Source organism: Chelonoidis abingdonii, chromosome 2 (genome assembly GCF_003597395.2).
Source record: "Chelonoidis abingdonii isolate Lonesome George chromosome 2, CheloAbing_2.0, whole genome shotgun sequence".
NCBI classification, from domain to species: Eukaryota; Metazoa; Chordata; order Testudines; family Testudinidae; genus Chelonoidis; species Chelonoidis abingdonii.
Genome location: NC_133770.1, coordinates 301569131 through 301585413, shown reverse-complemented (window position 1 = coordinate 301585413; position 16283 = coordinate 301569131). Strand labels below are relative to the sequence as shown.

General features: G+C 55.8%; 2 protein-coding genes across 2 annotated transcripts in view; both read right to left on the bottom strand.

Annotated features, from left to right (window-relative positions):
- Window positions 1-893: 893 nt before the first annotated feature.
- On the bottom strand, window positions 894-16073 carry LOC116838390 (NFX1-type zinc finger-containing protein 1-like). The gene is made up of 8 exons (XM_032803527.2): window positions 15503-16073; window positions 13389-13508; window positions 12662-12816; window positions 11180-11325; window positions 10596-10706; window positions 6140-6235; window positions 1646-4639; window positions 894-1091 (listed from the first exon to the last, which is right to left on the bottom strand). The coding sequence occupies exons 1-8, from the start codon at window positions 15718-15720 to the stop codon at window positions 894-896; spliced, it is 4038 nt and encodes a 1345-aa protein (XP_032659418.2). The 5' UTR covers window positions 15721-16073.
- LOC142046276 (NFX1-type zinc finger-containing protein 1-like) overlaps window positions 15925-16283 on the bottom strand; it is a 31017-nt gene continuing 30658 nt past the window's right edge. The window contains exon 8 of the mRNA XM_075062046.1: window positions 15925-15936. Coding sequence (XP_074918147.1) covers window positions 15925-15936 — 12 coding nt within the window. The remainder of the gene's footprint in view (window positions 15937-16283) is intronic.

The window sequence follows — 16283 nt, the reverse complement described above, 5'->3', positions numbered from 1 at the left end:
TCTCTCCCTGCTTCAGCTCCTGGTGGCTGTGCAGTGCTATGAGTGCTGAATTCCTTACACAGAGCAGCTGAAAAATCTCTCGTATCACCCTTTGACTTCAGAGGCCTTTAATATTATTTATATGCAAACAGAATTCAGACATAATTTTTACCACTAAAAGAATAAAGCAAGTCATGCTTAAACCATGTAAAAAACGTAAACTTTAACTCCTGTTATAATAGACATCAAATCTCTTTCTATTCCTCGCTAAAATTTAGGTATTAAAACCTTTATTTTAAAAAAAAATTTAGCATTTCTCTGCAAATTACTGCAGACGGTTTTTTTGCTCACAGTAGAAACAAGTTTTCCCATCTCTGGCCCACTCACGTGCCTGGAGACATGCACCACATCTATCTGAGTGGGCTTGACCAGAACCAGGCTTCCTTGAGTCTGAGGCCTGGACCTTGGGCAGGTGCAGAAGGTAGACAGTCTCCCTGCGCTCCATTTGTCATTCATGAAGCCTGGTGTCCGTTCTGATACACAGGTCCATAAAAGCCTCCAACTTGGCAGGAACATCTACCCATGTCAGCTTGTCCTTTAATTCATCACACCAATTGGACTGAAACTGATGGAGGAGTGGGACATCATTCCAGATGCTGTCTGTGGCCAAGTATCTAAACTGGGCGACACAGCAAGGGGCCAACCCCTTACGTAAGGCAATGTCCGCCATGTGGGCTTTAGCCGATTTGTCACAGATGCATGCAGGAAAGAAGCCCAGCATGTCAGCACAGGAGGATCTTGCTCTAGAAGTAGAGATGCCTATGCTAGAGACTCCGCGATAAGCAAGTTAAGTAGCTGCCCCATCTTAACCTGGTCCCTGGGCTATTCCTGGAATTGGAGCATAAACAGGAGTCTTACACCATGGCACCATCTGCATCTCTGCGAGCGGAACTCGGGCTGGTTACCCAGCTGGTGTCACAAGGCGAGACGCGGGTACCTGCAGCTGCTCTGAGAGCTGCAATGTGTTCCTGCAGGGAGAAGTTTGCTGTCTGTAGTTGCCATACGTGATCTCTCAGGTTCTGGTTCTCAGCCTGGAGGACAGTCATGTGTTCCTGCAGAAGCACAGGCCCCTGGGGCATCAGTGCAGCGGAAAACCCAGCAGTGTCCATACTCAGTTCAGGGGAACAGCAATAAGTCCTGGAAGTTGCCGAGGGAGTCTGAGCAAACTGTCTGGGCCCATACAGGGGCAGTTTCACCTACTGGTCAAAGCTCAGAGCAGAGTCAGGGTCGTGCACAGGAATCATGGCAAGGGTCACAGGACGAGTCAGAGTCCGAAGCCACGTCAGGTGTGAAAGCCGGAGTCAATAACTGGGGTTGGGATAAGGAACAAGGAGGAGGAACCAGGCAAGGAGCCAGGAACTTGGTTGTGGGGAACCGGTCAGCGCCAGGCCTGGTGCTGATTGCTCAGGCAAGGGGTGGGGCAGGAACAAGAAACTTTATGCGCAGTGGTGTCCAGTCAGCCATCTGCTGCTAGTCACCTGGCCCTGCTGACTCAGCAGGTGGAGCATTAGCAGCAGTTTCCCTGCCTTGCTGCACGGTGGCGCAAAGAGTAAGGTGCCTGCTTGGCACGCCCATGGGCCTGGGTTTGAGGCCTGTGGTGCCTGACAGAGGGCAGGGGGTTGGCAAGGCCAGCTGGCAGAGGGGGCTGGATTGGTGAGTTGGGCTGAGGGTGGGGGCTGGGTGATGCAGGGGGCAGCAAGTCGGGCTGAGGGTGGGGGCTGCGCAGGCGAGAGGGCGGCGAGTCGGGCTGAGGGTGGGGGCTGGGCAGGCGAGAGGGCGGTGAGTCGGGCTGAGGGTGGGGGCTGCGCGGGGCAGGGGGCAGCAAGTCGGGCTGAGGGTGGGGGCTGGGTGATGCAGGGGGCAGCAAGTCGGGCTGAGGGTGGGGGCTGCGCAGGCGAGAGGGCGGCGAGTCGGGCTGAGGGTGGGGGCTGGGCAGGCGAGAGGGCGGTGAGTCGGGCTGAGGGTGGGGGCTGCGCAGGCGAGGGGGCGGCGAGTCGGGCTGAGGGTGGGGGCTGGGTGAGGGAGGGGGCGGCGAGTCGGGCTGAGGGTGGGGGCTGGGCAGGCAAGGAGGTGGCGAGTCGGGCTGAGGGTGGGGGCTGTGCGGGCGAGGAGGGGGAGAGTCCAGCTGAGGGTGGGGGCTGGGCGGGCAGCAGGTGAGTGACCATGGCTGATCGCGGGAGCGGGGCAGAGCTAAGATACTGTCCTGTAGACGTGGTTCTTGCTCCTGTGCACTAGCGGATTCCAGTATTTGATCGTCGGCGACGTTATCCTGAGTGAGCGCGTGGTTTTGCCCCCCAATGGTAGCTCCGCACTCAGGGCAGCTGCTCTGCTGCATTGGGCGGCCGCATTCCCCAATCGTGTACAAGTGGCCCCGAGGGCACCTGTACCAGTGGCCTTTGCCAAATTGCATGGCCTCTGTTATCATGACCCTTTCTGCCTCGGAGAGCTGCAGTTCTGCAGCAGGAAGCAACTCATCAATCTTCTCCAGCACCCTCTGGAGAGATTCCTCCTGATTCTGGGTGAAACGGTCCTGCCGCTGGAGGACGCCTATGGCTTCGTTAGCAAGTGCCATGGCCTCGGTGGGTAACGATGCTTGTTTGTTTTCGTAGCCACTCAGCCGCTCAAAGATGTTTCCCAGGTACGATATCCTCTTGATCTCATTCCTGCATTCCCTGAGCTGCTGAGCTGTGAAGGCGTATCTGTTTCTGCTGATCCAGTGCTCCACAGCCTCAATCTTCCTTTTCAAATTGCGTTCTCTCGCCACTGTGCACTTCTTCGCTTGTTGCTTCAGTCTGGAGAGACTTGCAAGGAAATTTAGGGTATTCTCCAAGTCCAGAAGGCTCTGACGGGAGACAGTGTTCATAATGCTTCTTTCCATACCCGTCCAGGCCACAAGGTCTCTGTCACGGTTCAGCCGAAGGAGCAGTTGCTGCTTTCCAGCTTCAAGTTCTTCCTTGTTTCCCTGAATCTTCAATTTGATCTCCTTGATTTTTTGCTGTATGGCCTTGATCACGTTGTTGTAACGCGTGTTGTGCTGGATGGGTGTCGCGCATTTGGGGCACACCTTCAGCTGGACGTGTTGGGCGTGGGCGTTGTCTGGCTCGCCATCCATCCAGCGATCCAGGCCCCGCACCTCCAAAACGTGTCCGCAGTCTTCTAGGACAATGAAACGGGCCTCTGGCTCGTCTTCGTCCCCAAAGAAAATCTCTGCCAGCTCGTCTCTGTGGCACGTGCGACACTTGGGCGGACATGGCTCTCCACAAAGGCCTGCGCAGGGGTGGCTGCATTTGAGTGATTTTTGGCAGGGCTCATTGCAGCGGGGGCGATTGCACATCTCGGAGCACAGTTGTGTGCACCGGTAGTGCCTGCATTTCCAGGAACAGGGCTGTATACAGGGAAAACAGATCTCCCCGCATGGCTTATCGCAGTGGCTGTGTTTGCACTTGTTGGGGCATTTTCTCTTGCATGGAGGACAGTTCTCAAAACATGATTCCTGGCACTGGTGGGAACACAGAAGGACCCTTGTGCACTTGTTACGGCAGTGGACATGCAACCTGCCCTGCACACATTCATAGCAGTTTCCTTTGCAGTGGTGTCCACACTCGAGTTTCTGTTTGCATGTCTCAAGGCAGCTCAGAGGCATTTTCTGCTTGTAGCATTCAGTTCTCATTACGTGAGAACAGGGCAGAGTAACGTCAATCATTTCCTTGCACCTGCAGGTGCTGCAGGCTTCCCCACAGCGGCGTGTGCATGGGTGTTTGCATTCCAGAAGCTGCTTGCATGGCTCTTGGCAGAGCCAGTGATCAGCTGGCATGTGACAGGGGATGGTCTGGAGGTGCCCACACTTTGGAATGACTTTTTCCACTTCCACGGAACAAGGTTCGCATGGTTCCTTGCACTTTCTCGGACACCTGTGGTTGAGCTCACACAGCTTGGAGCATGGGAACTGGCAAAGGTATAGGCTGTGATCCCTGTCGTACGGGTGGCAGCGGCGCGTGCAGGGGTGGCCGCATTCCAGCCGGGCTTGGCACTGGAGCATGCAGCCTCCATCAGGGATTTTACTGAAGTCCGAACTCTCGTTCACCACTGTCTTGGTATCGGGGTGATTTTGACACACCAGTGTCAGCCCTTCCCCCATAAGTTTCTTTCTCTTTAGGAGACGTAGAATATCTTTCCACAGATTGCTGTTGGACCCAGCTGCAATGCTGGCTAGGTTTCCAATGCAATAGAAGCCCTTTCTGGCCCTTGAGAGAGCCACACAGAGCCGATTTTTATCCTGGAGGAAACCAATCCTCCCTTCTCTGTTGCTTCGTACTAGCGAGAGAAGAATGATGTCATTCTCCTCCCCTTGGAAGTCATCCACGGCATGGACAGCCACGTCTCCCATGTCTCTGCTCCTCAGCAGCATGCGGATCTTCAGCACCTGGCCGTGGTAGGGTGTCAGAATGGTGACTTGGCTCTCGTTGTATCCCTGCTCCAGGAGATATCTGCTCAGCGAGACCAGGAATGAAGCCTCAAACCTGTTGCTGTAGCTCTCTGAGTCAGCGCTGTGGCTCTCGGCCGCTGTGTGCTGGATGAAGAAGACGCTGCTCTCCACGCCCTGCAGGCAGGGATAGTTGGCATACATAGTTGAGCATGTTTTAAAATTAAGTGACTGCTAATATTTTCATGTAACTGGGAGGAGGCAGAGCTGTCCCATCCGCGGCAGAGGAGCTGGGATCCAGTAACCGCCCAGTAACCCTTGCTATTCCTTTAACCCCTTTTGGCCCAAAGAGCTTTACAGGTGGGACCAGCTCATTCAGCCGCAGCCGAGGGGAGAGAATGGGCAGCCATTTTGCGCCAGAAACACTATGCTATTTAGACCGCGAGCTGCTGTTATTGTGGGCTGCGAATGGCATCCTGCCTGCAACTTCTGAGATGGTGCTAGAGCAGAAGTGTTTGGCCTCTCTTCTGAGTCCCCTGTGAAGCACCTTGCCCACTACTGGTGGCTACAGAACAGGGCACGTTTCCAGGAGCAGTGAAGAGCAATTCCATGCAAAAACTGAACCACCCGGGGTAGGCAGGAGAAACTAGTCTAAAAACTAACCCCCGGGGTAGGCAGGAGAAACTAGTCTAAATGTGGGTCATTGGGCTTTGCTTATTTGCAGCTCATCTCCCATGGAGACGGGTTCAGATCCCACTTCCTGACGCTGCTGATCACACCTCAGCAGTAGCATAGAATTACAGGTCCGAGGCTTGTTTAAAACCAAGGTGCAGAGGATGAGCACAAAGGAGCCTGTTACCTCTGGGAGGAAGATGATCTAGTGCTTAGGGCACCCCATGTGTTTATTTTTCCTTCAAAGTGTGTGTGTGTGTGTGTGTGTGTGTGTGTGTTAACCATTAAAACTCCCCTTGACCTCCCCAGCCAGAAGGAAGAGCCCCCCACACCAGACACCTGGGAGCACACACATCAAAATGACTACGGCTGGCTGGAAAAGTTCGAAATTTCTATCGTTTTGCAGAAATCCTCCCTGAATGATTAACTGAGGATGTTTCCTTTGTTTCCCTCCAGCTTCCCAAGCAGCCAGAACTCGCTGAACGTTTAAAATCTGCTCAAACATTTCTGGGGATATTTTCCCCGCGATCTCCAGCCAGCCCTGCAGATGAGGATGAGAACAAACCAAAGGAAACAAGCCAGCCTTGGGCAACTCCCCATTCACCATACCAAGGGGCTGCAGTGCTGCCTGACAGGCCTAAGTGGGGGAGAAATAGCTGCTGCTCAGTCTATGCCCCAGTCACAGGACCCAACAGAGCCTCCACCAGCCGGTCCTGTTGGCTTCATCTGGAGCCAGAAGAAACCTAGACTGATAAAGAAACCCTGCCCTGAGGCGCGTGGCAGGCTCTTTTGGTGAGCCATGGCAGAAGGATGGGAGCAACCAGGCCTGCAGCTGGTCTCTTGCTGTACCTTGGGCTTGTTAACAGCTTCAGTGGGCTGCGTCTAATCAATCAGACTCCCTTTGACAATAACCAAGCCCTCACTCACCCTGGGCTGGCACGTGGCTCCATCACGTTGTGACACAGGCAGCCGGATTTCCCAGCTACGGAAAATGTCTCCACTTACCTTGATCTGTTCATATTCAGCAACGGCCTCGTGGTCTTTGAGCTGTTTGTAGAAGAGCGGGACCAGCAGCTGGGAAATCTCGGGGCGCATGCGGTGCTGTTTGAGACAAGAACGGGACACCCAGCTGAGAGCCACAGTTACTCTTTGGTAACTATTTCAAAACCTCCCTTGGCCGTGGATTAACCGTTTGCTCCGTGTTTGTTACCGTTCCGCCTGCTTCGCGCTGGCAGCTGCTAGCTCTTTGTGGAAGAGACTGGAGCGTTCCTCAAAGCCAGCACTAGACTGTACTATGGGGCTGATGGGCCTGCATCTAGCAGCAAAATCCTAAAGCTCTTTTCACCCCCCACCAGCAGCTGGCTCCGTCTGTCCCCCGTTTCTGTCCCCTGACTGCCAGGTCGGAATGATCGGTGTTACTGAGCGTGTCGGTATGTTAGCAGCAGTTCCCTAGACTTAGCCGTTTGTCTGAGTTACAGTATTTATTAAACAGGACCCCGGGAGTTGTTTGGTGACTGTTGTGGCTGGATGCTCCAACCCTTGTGGAGTCTTGAAATCTGCCTGTTGCGGGGGGGTTGGGAGTGGGGTGTGGCTCTTTTTACAGAGCCAGACCAACCACTCACTATCCCCCAGGAGGGGTGGGGGCTCCAGGATCCCTAGTGGCCATCTCAGAAGAGGTGATGACCAAATCTCCATCCACTTTCCCATAGCACCGCAGGCGTCAGTTTGGATTCTCTGGGTTTATTCATAGATTCATAGACTCTAGGACTAGAAGGGACCTCAAGAAGTCATCGAGTCCAGTCCCCTGCCCTCATGGCAGGACCAAATACTGTCTAGACCATCCTGATAGACATTTATCTAATCTCTTAAATATCTTCAGAGATTGAGATTCCACAACCTCCCTAGGCAATTTATTCCAGTGTTTAACTACCCTGACAGTTAGGAACTTTTTCCTAATGTCCAACCTAAATCTCCCTTGCTGCAGTTTAAGCCCATTGCTTCTTGTTCTATCCTTAGAGGCTAAGGTGAACAAGTTTTCTCCCTCCTCCTGATGACACCCCTTTAGATACCTGAAAACTGCTATCATGTCCCCTCTCAGTCTTCTCTTTTCCAAACTAAAAAACCAATTCTTTCAGCCTTCCTTCATAGGTCATGTTTCAAGACCTTTAACTTTAATCATTCTTGTTGCTCTTCTCTGGACCCTCTCCAATTTCTCCACATCTTTCTTGACATGCAGTGCCCAGAACTGGACACATTACTCCAGCTGAGGCCTAACCAGCGCAGAGTAGAGCAGAAGAATGACTTCTCGTGTCTTGTTTACAACACACTTGTCAATGCATCCCAGAATCACGTTTGCTTTTTTTGCAGCAGTATCACACTGTTGACTCATATTTAGCTTGTGGTCCACTATGAGGAGCTGAGTGAAGCAGAGGGGCCTGTTACACCCATGATGTGCCAGGCCCTGCTGCCAAGGGGTGACTCATACACATCCCCTCGGGAGGCGCCCGGAGCCGGGGTATGGGCTCGTCTCCCTTCTAGGACCAAGCATTACGGCCGGCAGCTGAACTGGGCAGCTGACTCAGACGCCTGTGCCAGTGACGTGCAGCTGAGATGCAGCTCTGCCTGCCCCTGCCCCTGGCCAGCCCGAGGCTTGGATCAGAGCAGCTTGGGGCAGCAGCTGAACCGCAGCTAGACGCTGGGGGCAGAGGAGGGCACTCAGAAGGACACTTTCTATGATCTGTGCTGGGCTAGGAGATTCTGTCTTTCCTGGCCTGGGTTAGGGGGAGTGGAGGAGAGCCCCAGCCTCTGTCATCCGTTCGGGGTCTAAGCTAGGGCAAAGGGGCTCTGCACATGTGTGATGGGGCCATTCATCTTCTTGAGATGTTCTCAGATGAAAGAAAACAACCCCTGGAGACACAAGCGCCAACCCCATGGGTGCTCCAGGGCTGGAGCACCCACAGGGGAAAATAGTGGGTGCTGAGCACCCAGCAGCAGCCCCCCCATCAGCTCCCCCCCTACCCACTGGCAAGCCCATGAATCAGCACCTCCCCTTCCTTATCCTCGACTCCCGCCCGCTGCAATCAGCTGTTTCGCAGCATGCAGGAGGCTGTGGGGGAGGAGCAAGGCTGCAGCACACTTGGAGGATGGGGCAGAACTGGGCAGAAAGAGGTGGGGCAAAGCCTTGAGAGAAGGGGTGGAGTGGGGCAGGGAGAGGTGGGACATGGGTGTGGCTTTGGGGGAAGGGGTGGAGTGGAGGTGGGATGAGGTGGGGTGTGGCCTTGGGAGGAGGGAGATGGGTTATAGGTCCCCTAATAAGAGGCAGGGTGTGGTGTGGCTTTGGGGGAAGCGGTGGTGGGTGGGGTGGGGTGGGGTAGGTATGATGGTTGGTGAAGTGGAGGGTAGGAAGGTGTGGGTGTGGCTTTGGGAAGGGGTGGGTGCGGTGGGGCGGAAGAGGTGGGGCATGAGTGTGGTCTTGGGGGAAGCGGTGGGGCAGGAAGGGGTGTGGGTGTGGCCTTGGGGGAAGGGGTGGGGTGGGGTGGGGGCAAAGCTGGGGATCGAGCACCCCCCGGCACTTTGGAAAGTCAGCGCCTGTGCCTGTGCCTGTGCCTGGAGCTGAACACGGTCGCTCTGCACGCTGCAAACTGCTCCGTTCATCCCCGTGGCCGTTCTGCCCCTCGCAGTGACCGCCCCACACACTGTCTCCTGGGAAACACCAATACCCAAGATAATTGCTGTCATGAGGACGGGTCTAATGGTGGACATGGGCATTCGATCTTCCACTTAGAGCTGGGCCCCGGGTGGGCAGGGCCCAGGAAATGAGCCGAGGGGACAGAAGCCAAGTGCCGGAACCAGAGGGTCCCCTGGAGCTGAACGCTAGAGTCAGAGCTGGGGATCGGAGCTAGAATCTGAACCCGGAGGGGAACAGGGGCAGGGGCAGGAGCAGGGATTGGAACAGGCTGAAGCAGGAACAAGGGCTCATGAACTGCCTAGCAGCCAAGTTCGGGAGTTGGCCAGCATCTGTCGGAGCTGGGCTGGCCCCTGACAATCGCACCATGTATGTGGGTTTAGAACAATTTCAGCGTCCAGACCAACTCCTCATTGGGTGGAGAGACCTTCACCTGAGGAACCACTTGACCAAATGACCCCAACTTTCACCACTGACTTGACACGTGGCCCTGAGGCAGTGGTGGCACCTCTTGAGATAGTTACACCTGGATTCCCCGTCTAGCAGGGGGACCATGTCTATACAAACTCTGCCGTTTCGGACAGAGTCTCATTTTCAAATGTATGGTGTCATTTGGGCACAGCTTAGGTTTTTAGTAGCAGTTTGTGGGGGGAAAACATCAACTGAGATTTGCAATGAGATTATTTTTTCCAGTGTCCCACATTCCTTCAGACCCCACTTTCAAGGAAGTTCAGCACTTTGAGGGGGGTTGAAATCAGTCAGGGGAGGCAAACCCTTGGTTTGTGTAGACTGGATGAGTCAGTGCAGAAATTGCAATATATTTTCTGCATTTGTTTCTCGTGATAACCCTAAGATCCAGAGGCCTGTATCCTGGTGTTGCATCAGCCACTGGGCTCCTTATACCCATCCTTATGATAGGGCTCTCTGTTAGCGATGCCTGTCCTGACGCGTCATTAATGAGTGTCACAGCTACTTTTCTTTGATCACACTCAGTCCCATTGTTCAGGAAATGGGTGACGCGCATGTGGCCTGGTTACATTATTTTAATGCTGCTGCTGGCTGGATGCTTTTGTCTTCCCTCTCTTTAATTAATGCTAGTTCACTTGACAACACTTCTGACCTAAAATCCAAGTCTTCCTGTGGATTTTCCAGCACTTAGGAAAACTGTCTGTTAAACAGAAACCAAGTCACAACCTTAACTATGGTGATGCTGCCGCCCTCCATGATTTGGGCCCCTAAGCGCCCAGTTGCTCACAGGGGCTGGGCACGGAGAAGCTCCTGGTGACTGCAGTTAGTGCGACTCTTGCGCAGCACTTTTGATAACCCAGATGCTTATTTCAGTGCCCACTAGTAGGCCCCGGACATGGAAATTTCTGGCCATAGTTCACGTTGTGCCCATCAGCTGTGTTGGTGAAACACGTATTTTGTCAATACTGCCCGGGGAGAAGCCCAAGGCCACCCAGTGCGTGTGGAGTCCTGGCTTGGTATCTGTTCGGCTACTCGCTGTCATTCCCCACCCTGACACCATCTGCCCTCCCCAGAGCTGTGCCACAGAGTAAGGATCTTGCAGAGACCATCTGCGTTCGTAACCAGGCCAGTGCTCTCAGGGGCTCTGCAGGTGGACGGGGATACATTGTCACTGTACAATCTTCCCACCAGCAATCGAAGAGGATCACCAGCGGCCAGCAGTGAGCAGCTACCCCTGCCACAGGGAGGGGCGTGGGGAGCCATTGGTGCAGGCAGGCCCCTCCCAGAGGCATGGACAGCAGCACTCACCTGATAGAGCAGCTGCACGTAGGGGATCTGATTATTTATCATGCGCTCGAACAGGGAGATGCCGAGGAAATACTTCTTCTCCAAGGTGTAATCGGCGGGTTTGGGTCGCAGCTGGAAAACACAGAGCCAGTTCTGGGTGCTGCACACACAGGACACTCAGCACTCGGCCTTTGGAAAGGGGCTGGATTTTGATATCGGTGGCCAGGTTCCAGAAGAGCAAAGCTACAAGGGAGCTGAGGAGCTTTAATCTCCTGCGCTCCTGGATCAGCTCTAACGAAGCAGCAGCCATCACACAGTTCCCCTGAAATATCTCAGCAAACACACAAACTCCGCCCTCGCCCCACTCAGCTCCTCCCAGCCACTGATCTCCTGTTACCGGCTGTCCTGCCAAGGGACGTAGGTCCTACCTCCCAGATGTCTGTGCCATTTCAGCAGTGCCACGGCAGGGCAGATCATGAGAGTGCCAGGGAGGTGTGCCAGGGCAAAGGAGCGGTCCCTGTGGGCAGCAAGGGAATCCAAGGGAAGCTGCAGCAGAACGTGCACTAGGGCAGATGGGCTTGGGAGGCTGGTTTCGGTGCATTTACCTGCTGGTGATCTCCAATCAGGATGAGGTGCTTGCAGGCTGGCGTGAGGCAGGTTAGAACGTGCGCTTCCAGGATCTCTGCTGCCTCTTCCACAATCACAGTGTGGGGCTGGATTTTCTGCAAGAGCTTTCGGTACTTAGCAGCCCCTAGGAGCAACGAACAAGCAGGGTGAGCACGTGGGGAGAGGGCAGTGTGGCACAGTTGGGAATTCCCGCTGGGGAGGGACATGCTCTGCCCAGCGGGTGCCATGGTGTCATGATGTGGCCTCTGGCGGGACAGCACTGAGAGTATCTATTCAGGACAAATTGCTTAGAGCAGGGGTCCTTTACAGACTAACCAGCCAAACAGAGAGGACTTCGCTCTCACCCCACAGGCTAACAAGAAATCACACAAGCAATTTCCTTAGACACTCCAGTCTCCCAGTATCCCCACCAGTGCCACCCGTCCTGGGGATGAATGGTTATGAAAACCAACACCCCAGGAAAAGAAAAAAAGGTCTCTTGATCCCAAAGGACAAAGCCCCAGACCCAGGTCAATAGACCGTACATGCTGGCTCCAGGCCGAGACCTGCCCTGCCAGGGCCTCCAGTGCACACAGACCCGGCCCCCATCAAACCCCCAGTTCCCCTTGCAGGGGTTGCGTTCTTCAACCCATCAGCCACCATCCCCCTCCCTGCCTTGAAATCCCTTCACAAGAGGCATTTTCTCGAGGAGGATTGAAACCTTCAGCCGCTTCTGCAGTACAGCACAGGCTGTAGAATGGCTGCCACCTCCAAGCCACCCCAAGTGGCCCCAGAAGAACATAACGGCCACACAGGCCACACTCTCCCCTCATCCAGCAGCCAAGCCCTTGTGCTGTCCCCAGGCCTGACTGCCTGATCTTCCTGTCCCCTCCCCTCCTGTGTCAGGCGGCGGCTCTCCCTTGCTGACGCCCGGTTTAGGCTCTCTGGAGCAGGGATTACATTTCTGGCTTGTTCTGGGGCTGGGGTCATCTGCTTTGGGCAGGCCTGAGGGGCTGTGCAGAAATGAACACATTTTGGGGTGATTTTTCAAGATGCACCTGCCTCTCGTAAAACTGCAGCAAAGCAGCACAGTTGGGGACCCTCTCCTCCAGTGTGTGATGTAATGTATGGACAGCCCCTGCCTTGAAAAATAACAGTGTGGGGGGCCCTTGCCAGGAGTACCTGGGGTCTCACTTCATCCTTTCTCTGCCACTGGGGGCCTCAGACACCGGTGCCCCTCGCTGTTCGCTGCCTGTGGGCAGGAGACCCACCTGCCAGCCGGGTCTCCTGCCCTCCCTCCAGGAGCTGGGCTTAGTGAGCGGGCGTGGCTGGGGCCGCTGGCCTGGGATACACACACAGGAAAGCAGAGCAGACGATCTGCTGGCCCCGTCTGCCCTTACGCGCTGTGGCTGTGAACATCTGCCCGTGGCCTAGGCTGTCTCAGGCTGTGCAGGGCGGGGAGCAGCTGAGCGTGGTCTCACCTGTTGTCGTCATGCCAATGACCTGGCTGCGTTTCAGCACCCACAGGTCCTCCTGGAAGGTCAGCTCCGTTAGCTGGGCTGCTTTCTTCTCATACTCCTCCAGCTTCTCCACCAGCGTCTCCTTCAGCTGACGCTCATAGGCCAGCATCCACCTCCTGTGTGCGGAGCAGGGAATGAACCCGGGACCAGCCCTCCTGCAGTGACTCCTGGGGCCGGGGCTGTGGTAGCCCAGTGGGCAGTGTGTGACACATCCCCCCTGCCCGCCCTCTCCACAGGGTGCCGTCCGGCTCAGCCAGACAGTCTGGCTGGCTCACGTTCCCGCAGGAGTCCTCAGAGCGAGGGTGCAGCTCGGGCTGCTCCAGTCAGGCTTGTCCAGTCGCGTGCGGCAGGATGCAACTCACGGGCCATGCCTCCGGCACAGAGTAAGGCCCTAGCTCCTGCCCCCACCAAGGAGCAGGCCCAGCACTCCAGCCACTGGCCTGTGCCCAGAGCTCCGGCTCCTTCCACGGACCCTAGGGCAGCCCTGCGTATTAACCTCATCTCTCATGCCACCTAGGCTGGGCTAGTGCTCAGGTCTCCGGGGGGTCAAAGGCTGGCGTGTATCACCCTCCTCTCCCAGAGGACCTGGCATCCCGGGAGCTGGTGAAGGGTCCTGGCAGGACCATGCTGTGGTTTGAGGGCTCGGGGAGGGAGGGTGCTACCTAGGGGTGGGGTGGGGTGGGGAGACCTGTAGAGACGCCAGCGATCCCTCAGCCGCAGCTCCCCGACGTCTCTCACGTTCGCGACGTCCTCGTCAGTCATGATGTCACCCTCCTCCAAGCATTTGCGCATCTCTTGGTGTGAGGAGCTGAGGGAGAGACTGGGCAGTGACTGAGCAGCGTGGGGAGGCCTTGGGGGGCTGCAGCCTGTGGGCCCTGCTCCATGTGAACCCCAACCACGGGGCACCATCCACAGCCGGGTTGACCGCAGCTCCCGCACCCGTTCCAATGGCCGTGGGCCCTGCCTCGGCAGGTCTCAGATGGGCTGGCAGGGGGATGTAGGGGGCCCCGGAGCTGCCATTCCCCAGGGCACTACAGAGATTGCGGCAACACCGTCTCCCTTTCAGAGCAGGACGGCCGGGGGCCGGAGCTGGGGGGCCGTGGTGCTGGTGCAAGGCAGAGAGCTGAGGTCTACGCACAGCAGTGAACACTACGGTTGCTCAGCCCTGTGTCCCAGCCCAGGGGGGGGCTGGAGCTGGGGGGCGGTGGTGCTGGTGCAGGGCAGAGAGCTGAGGTCTACACACAGCAGTGAATGCGGCAGCTGCTCAGCCCTGTGTCCCACTGTGACGTTATTGATATAAACTGGAACCATATAGAACATGGGTTGCAACCAAGGTCCTGTAGTGGCACCAAATCCTAGGTAAAGGGGGTCATATAAGGTGTCTAAGACCAGGTTACGGGTTACTGGTTATGATTATGCTGTCTGTATGTCTGTGTCATTTTTGTAGTTGAAGTTATGAATATTGGCTGTGTACTGTCTGTATTTCAAACTTGTGCTGTGTTACTGGGAAAGATCCCAGACAAGTTGGTGTCAGCTCAGCTTAGCCTGCTTGATGGCCCATTAAGGACCATTAGCTACACAATTGACCCATTGAGAGGAGGCAGATACACCTTGTGACTCAGCAGGGTGTGCAGAAACTGGCCCATGTGACTGCAGACTCCATTTTGCTGTAACTTTCCACAGTAAGAACAAAGAAGTGTCCTTACACCTGGAAAAGCCTATATAAGGCTGATGCCTCATCTCCATCTTGTCTTCAATCCTGCTTCTTACCTCTGGAGGGACTTTGCTACAAACTGAAGCTCTACACAAAGGACTGATGACCCATCCCAGCGGGGGATGTTCTCCAGAGACTGGATTTAAACCTGCAGTTTACTTCATCACTGCTACAAGCCTGAACTAAGAACTTTGCCATTACTGTATGTAATTGATTCCATTTAACCAATTCTAGCTCTCATCTCTATCTTTTTCCTTTTATGAATAAACCTTTAGATTTTAGATTCTAAAGGATTGGCAACAGCGTGATTTGTGGGTAAGATCTGATGTGTATATTGACCTGGGTCTGGGGCTTGGTCCTTTGGGATCGAGAGAACCTTTTTCTTTTATTGGGGTGTTGGTTTGCATAACCATTCATCCCCAGGACGGGTGGCACTGGTGGGGATACTGGGAGACTGGAGTATCTAAGGAAACTGCTTGTGTGACTTGTGGTTGGCCAGTGGGGTGAAACCGAAGTCATTTTTGTCTGGCTGGTTTGGTTTGCCTTAGAGGTGGAAAAACCCCAGCCTAGGGCTGTGACTGCTCTGTTTGAGCAATTGGTCCTGATTTGGCACTCTCAGTTGGGTCCCGCCAGAACCGCATCGTCACAGCCACCCTGTGGGGGGCTGGAGCTGGGGGGCCGTGCTGCTGGCGCAAGGCAGAGAGCTGAGGTCTATACACAGCAGTGAATGTGGTGGCTGCTCAGCCCTGTGTCTCGCCCTGGGGGGAGGCTGGAACTGGGGGGCCGTGGTGCTGGCGCAGGGCAGAGAGCTGAGGTCTATACACAGCAGTGAATGTGGCGGCTGCTCAGCCCTGTGTCCCACCCTGGCGGGGCCGGAGCTTTGCCATGGCTGCAGGAGGGGGCAGTGATGCCTGTGCTCCCAGCGAGCCTCCCTTCCCCACTAAGGCCCAGCCGTGTCGTCCCGTCTAACAGACACAGGGCGGCATGAGGTTGGCAGAGCTGCCGGGCCTGTGCCTGCGCCTGCGCCCTGGGCATGTGCTGAGCTCAGTACTAGGCACATAGCGTCTGCCCAGGGCCCTGGACTCTACCTGCTCTCAGCGGGGAGGATGTAAGCAAACTTCTCCTCCACTGTACTCCGCCGCCACTCGGAAGGGTCCAAATCGTCCTCGTCATCCAGGGCCCGCTCATCCCTGAGGCACGGCCAGAGCTCTTCCTCCGCGCCTGGAAGGGGGCAAGGTGACCAGATGTCCTGATATTCAGGGCTTTTTCTTATACAGGCATGTGTGACCCCTGCCCCCACTCTCATCCGGTCACCCTAGCAGGGTGGGAGCTCCATGGAGCCCAAGCCGTGCGTGGCAGACACAGGCCCGTGGGTTCATGGCCAAATCCTGCCCCACAGCTCCAGAGACCGGAGCTGCCCTGGGAGGCATCAGCAGAGCAGGTCAGCTCTCACCTCATGTGACCTGGCCTCGGGTCCTGGCTCTGGCCTCCCACCCCAGGTCTTCAAGGCTTACAGCTCATGCTGGATTGGGGGGGGGGTGTCCTGCCCCCACCCCGCCCCCACCATCATCAGCTGCTCCGCCTGCAGCAGCCCCCTGAAAACCTGGCATGCGGGTTGCTGCCCCTCCCGCAGCCCTGGCTAGTTCCCTGCTCAGGCAGGTGTGACCAGGGCCGGTGCAACCATTTAGGCGAACTAGGCGGTTGCCTAGGGCGCCAAGATTTGGGGGCGCCAAAAAGTGGCGCCCCCCAAATTTTTTAAAATGGTTGCAGCCGCTGCTGCTGGAGGGGCTGAGCTGCTGGCAGCAGGAGCTGCCTGCCGCCGGCAGCCCAAGGTGTCCCCCGGGTCAGGGCGCCGCTGGTCTGCGCGCC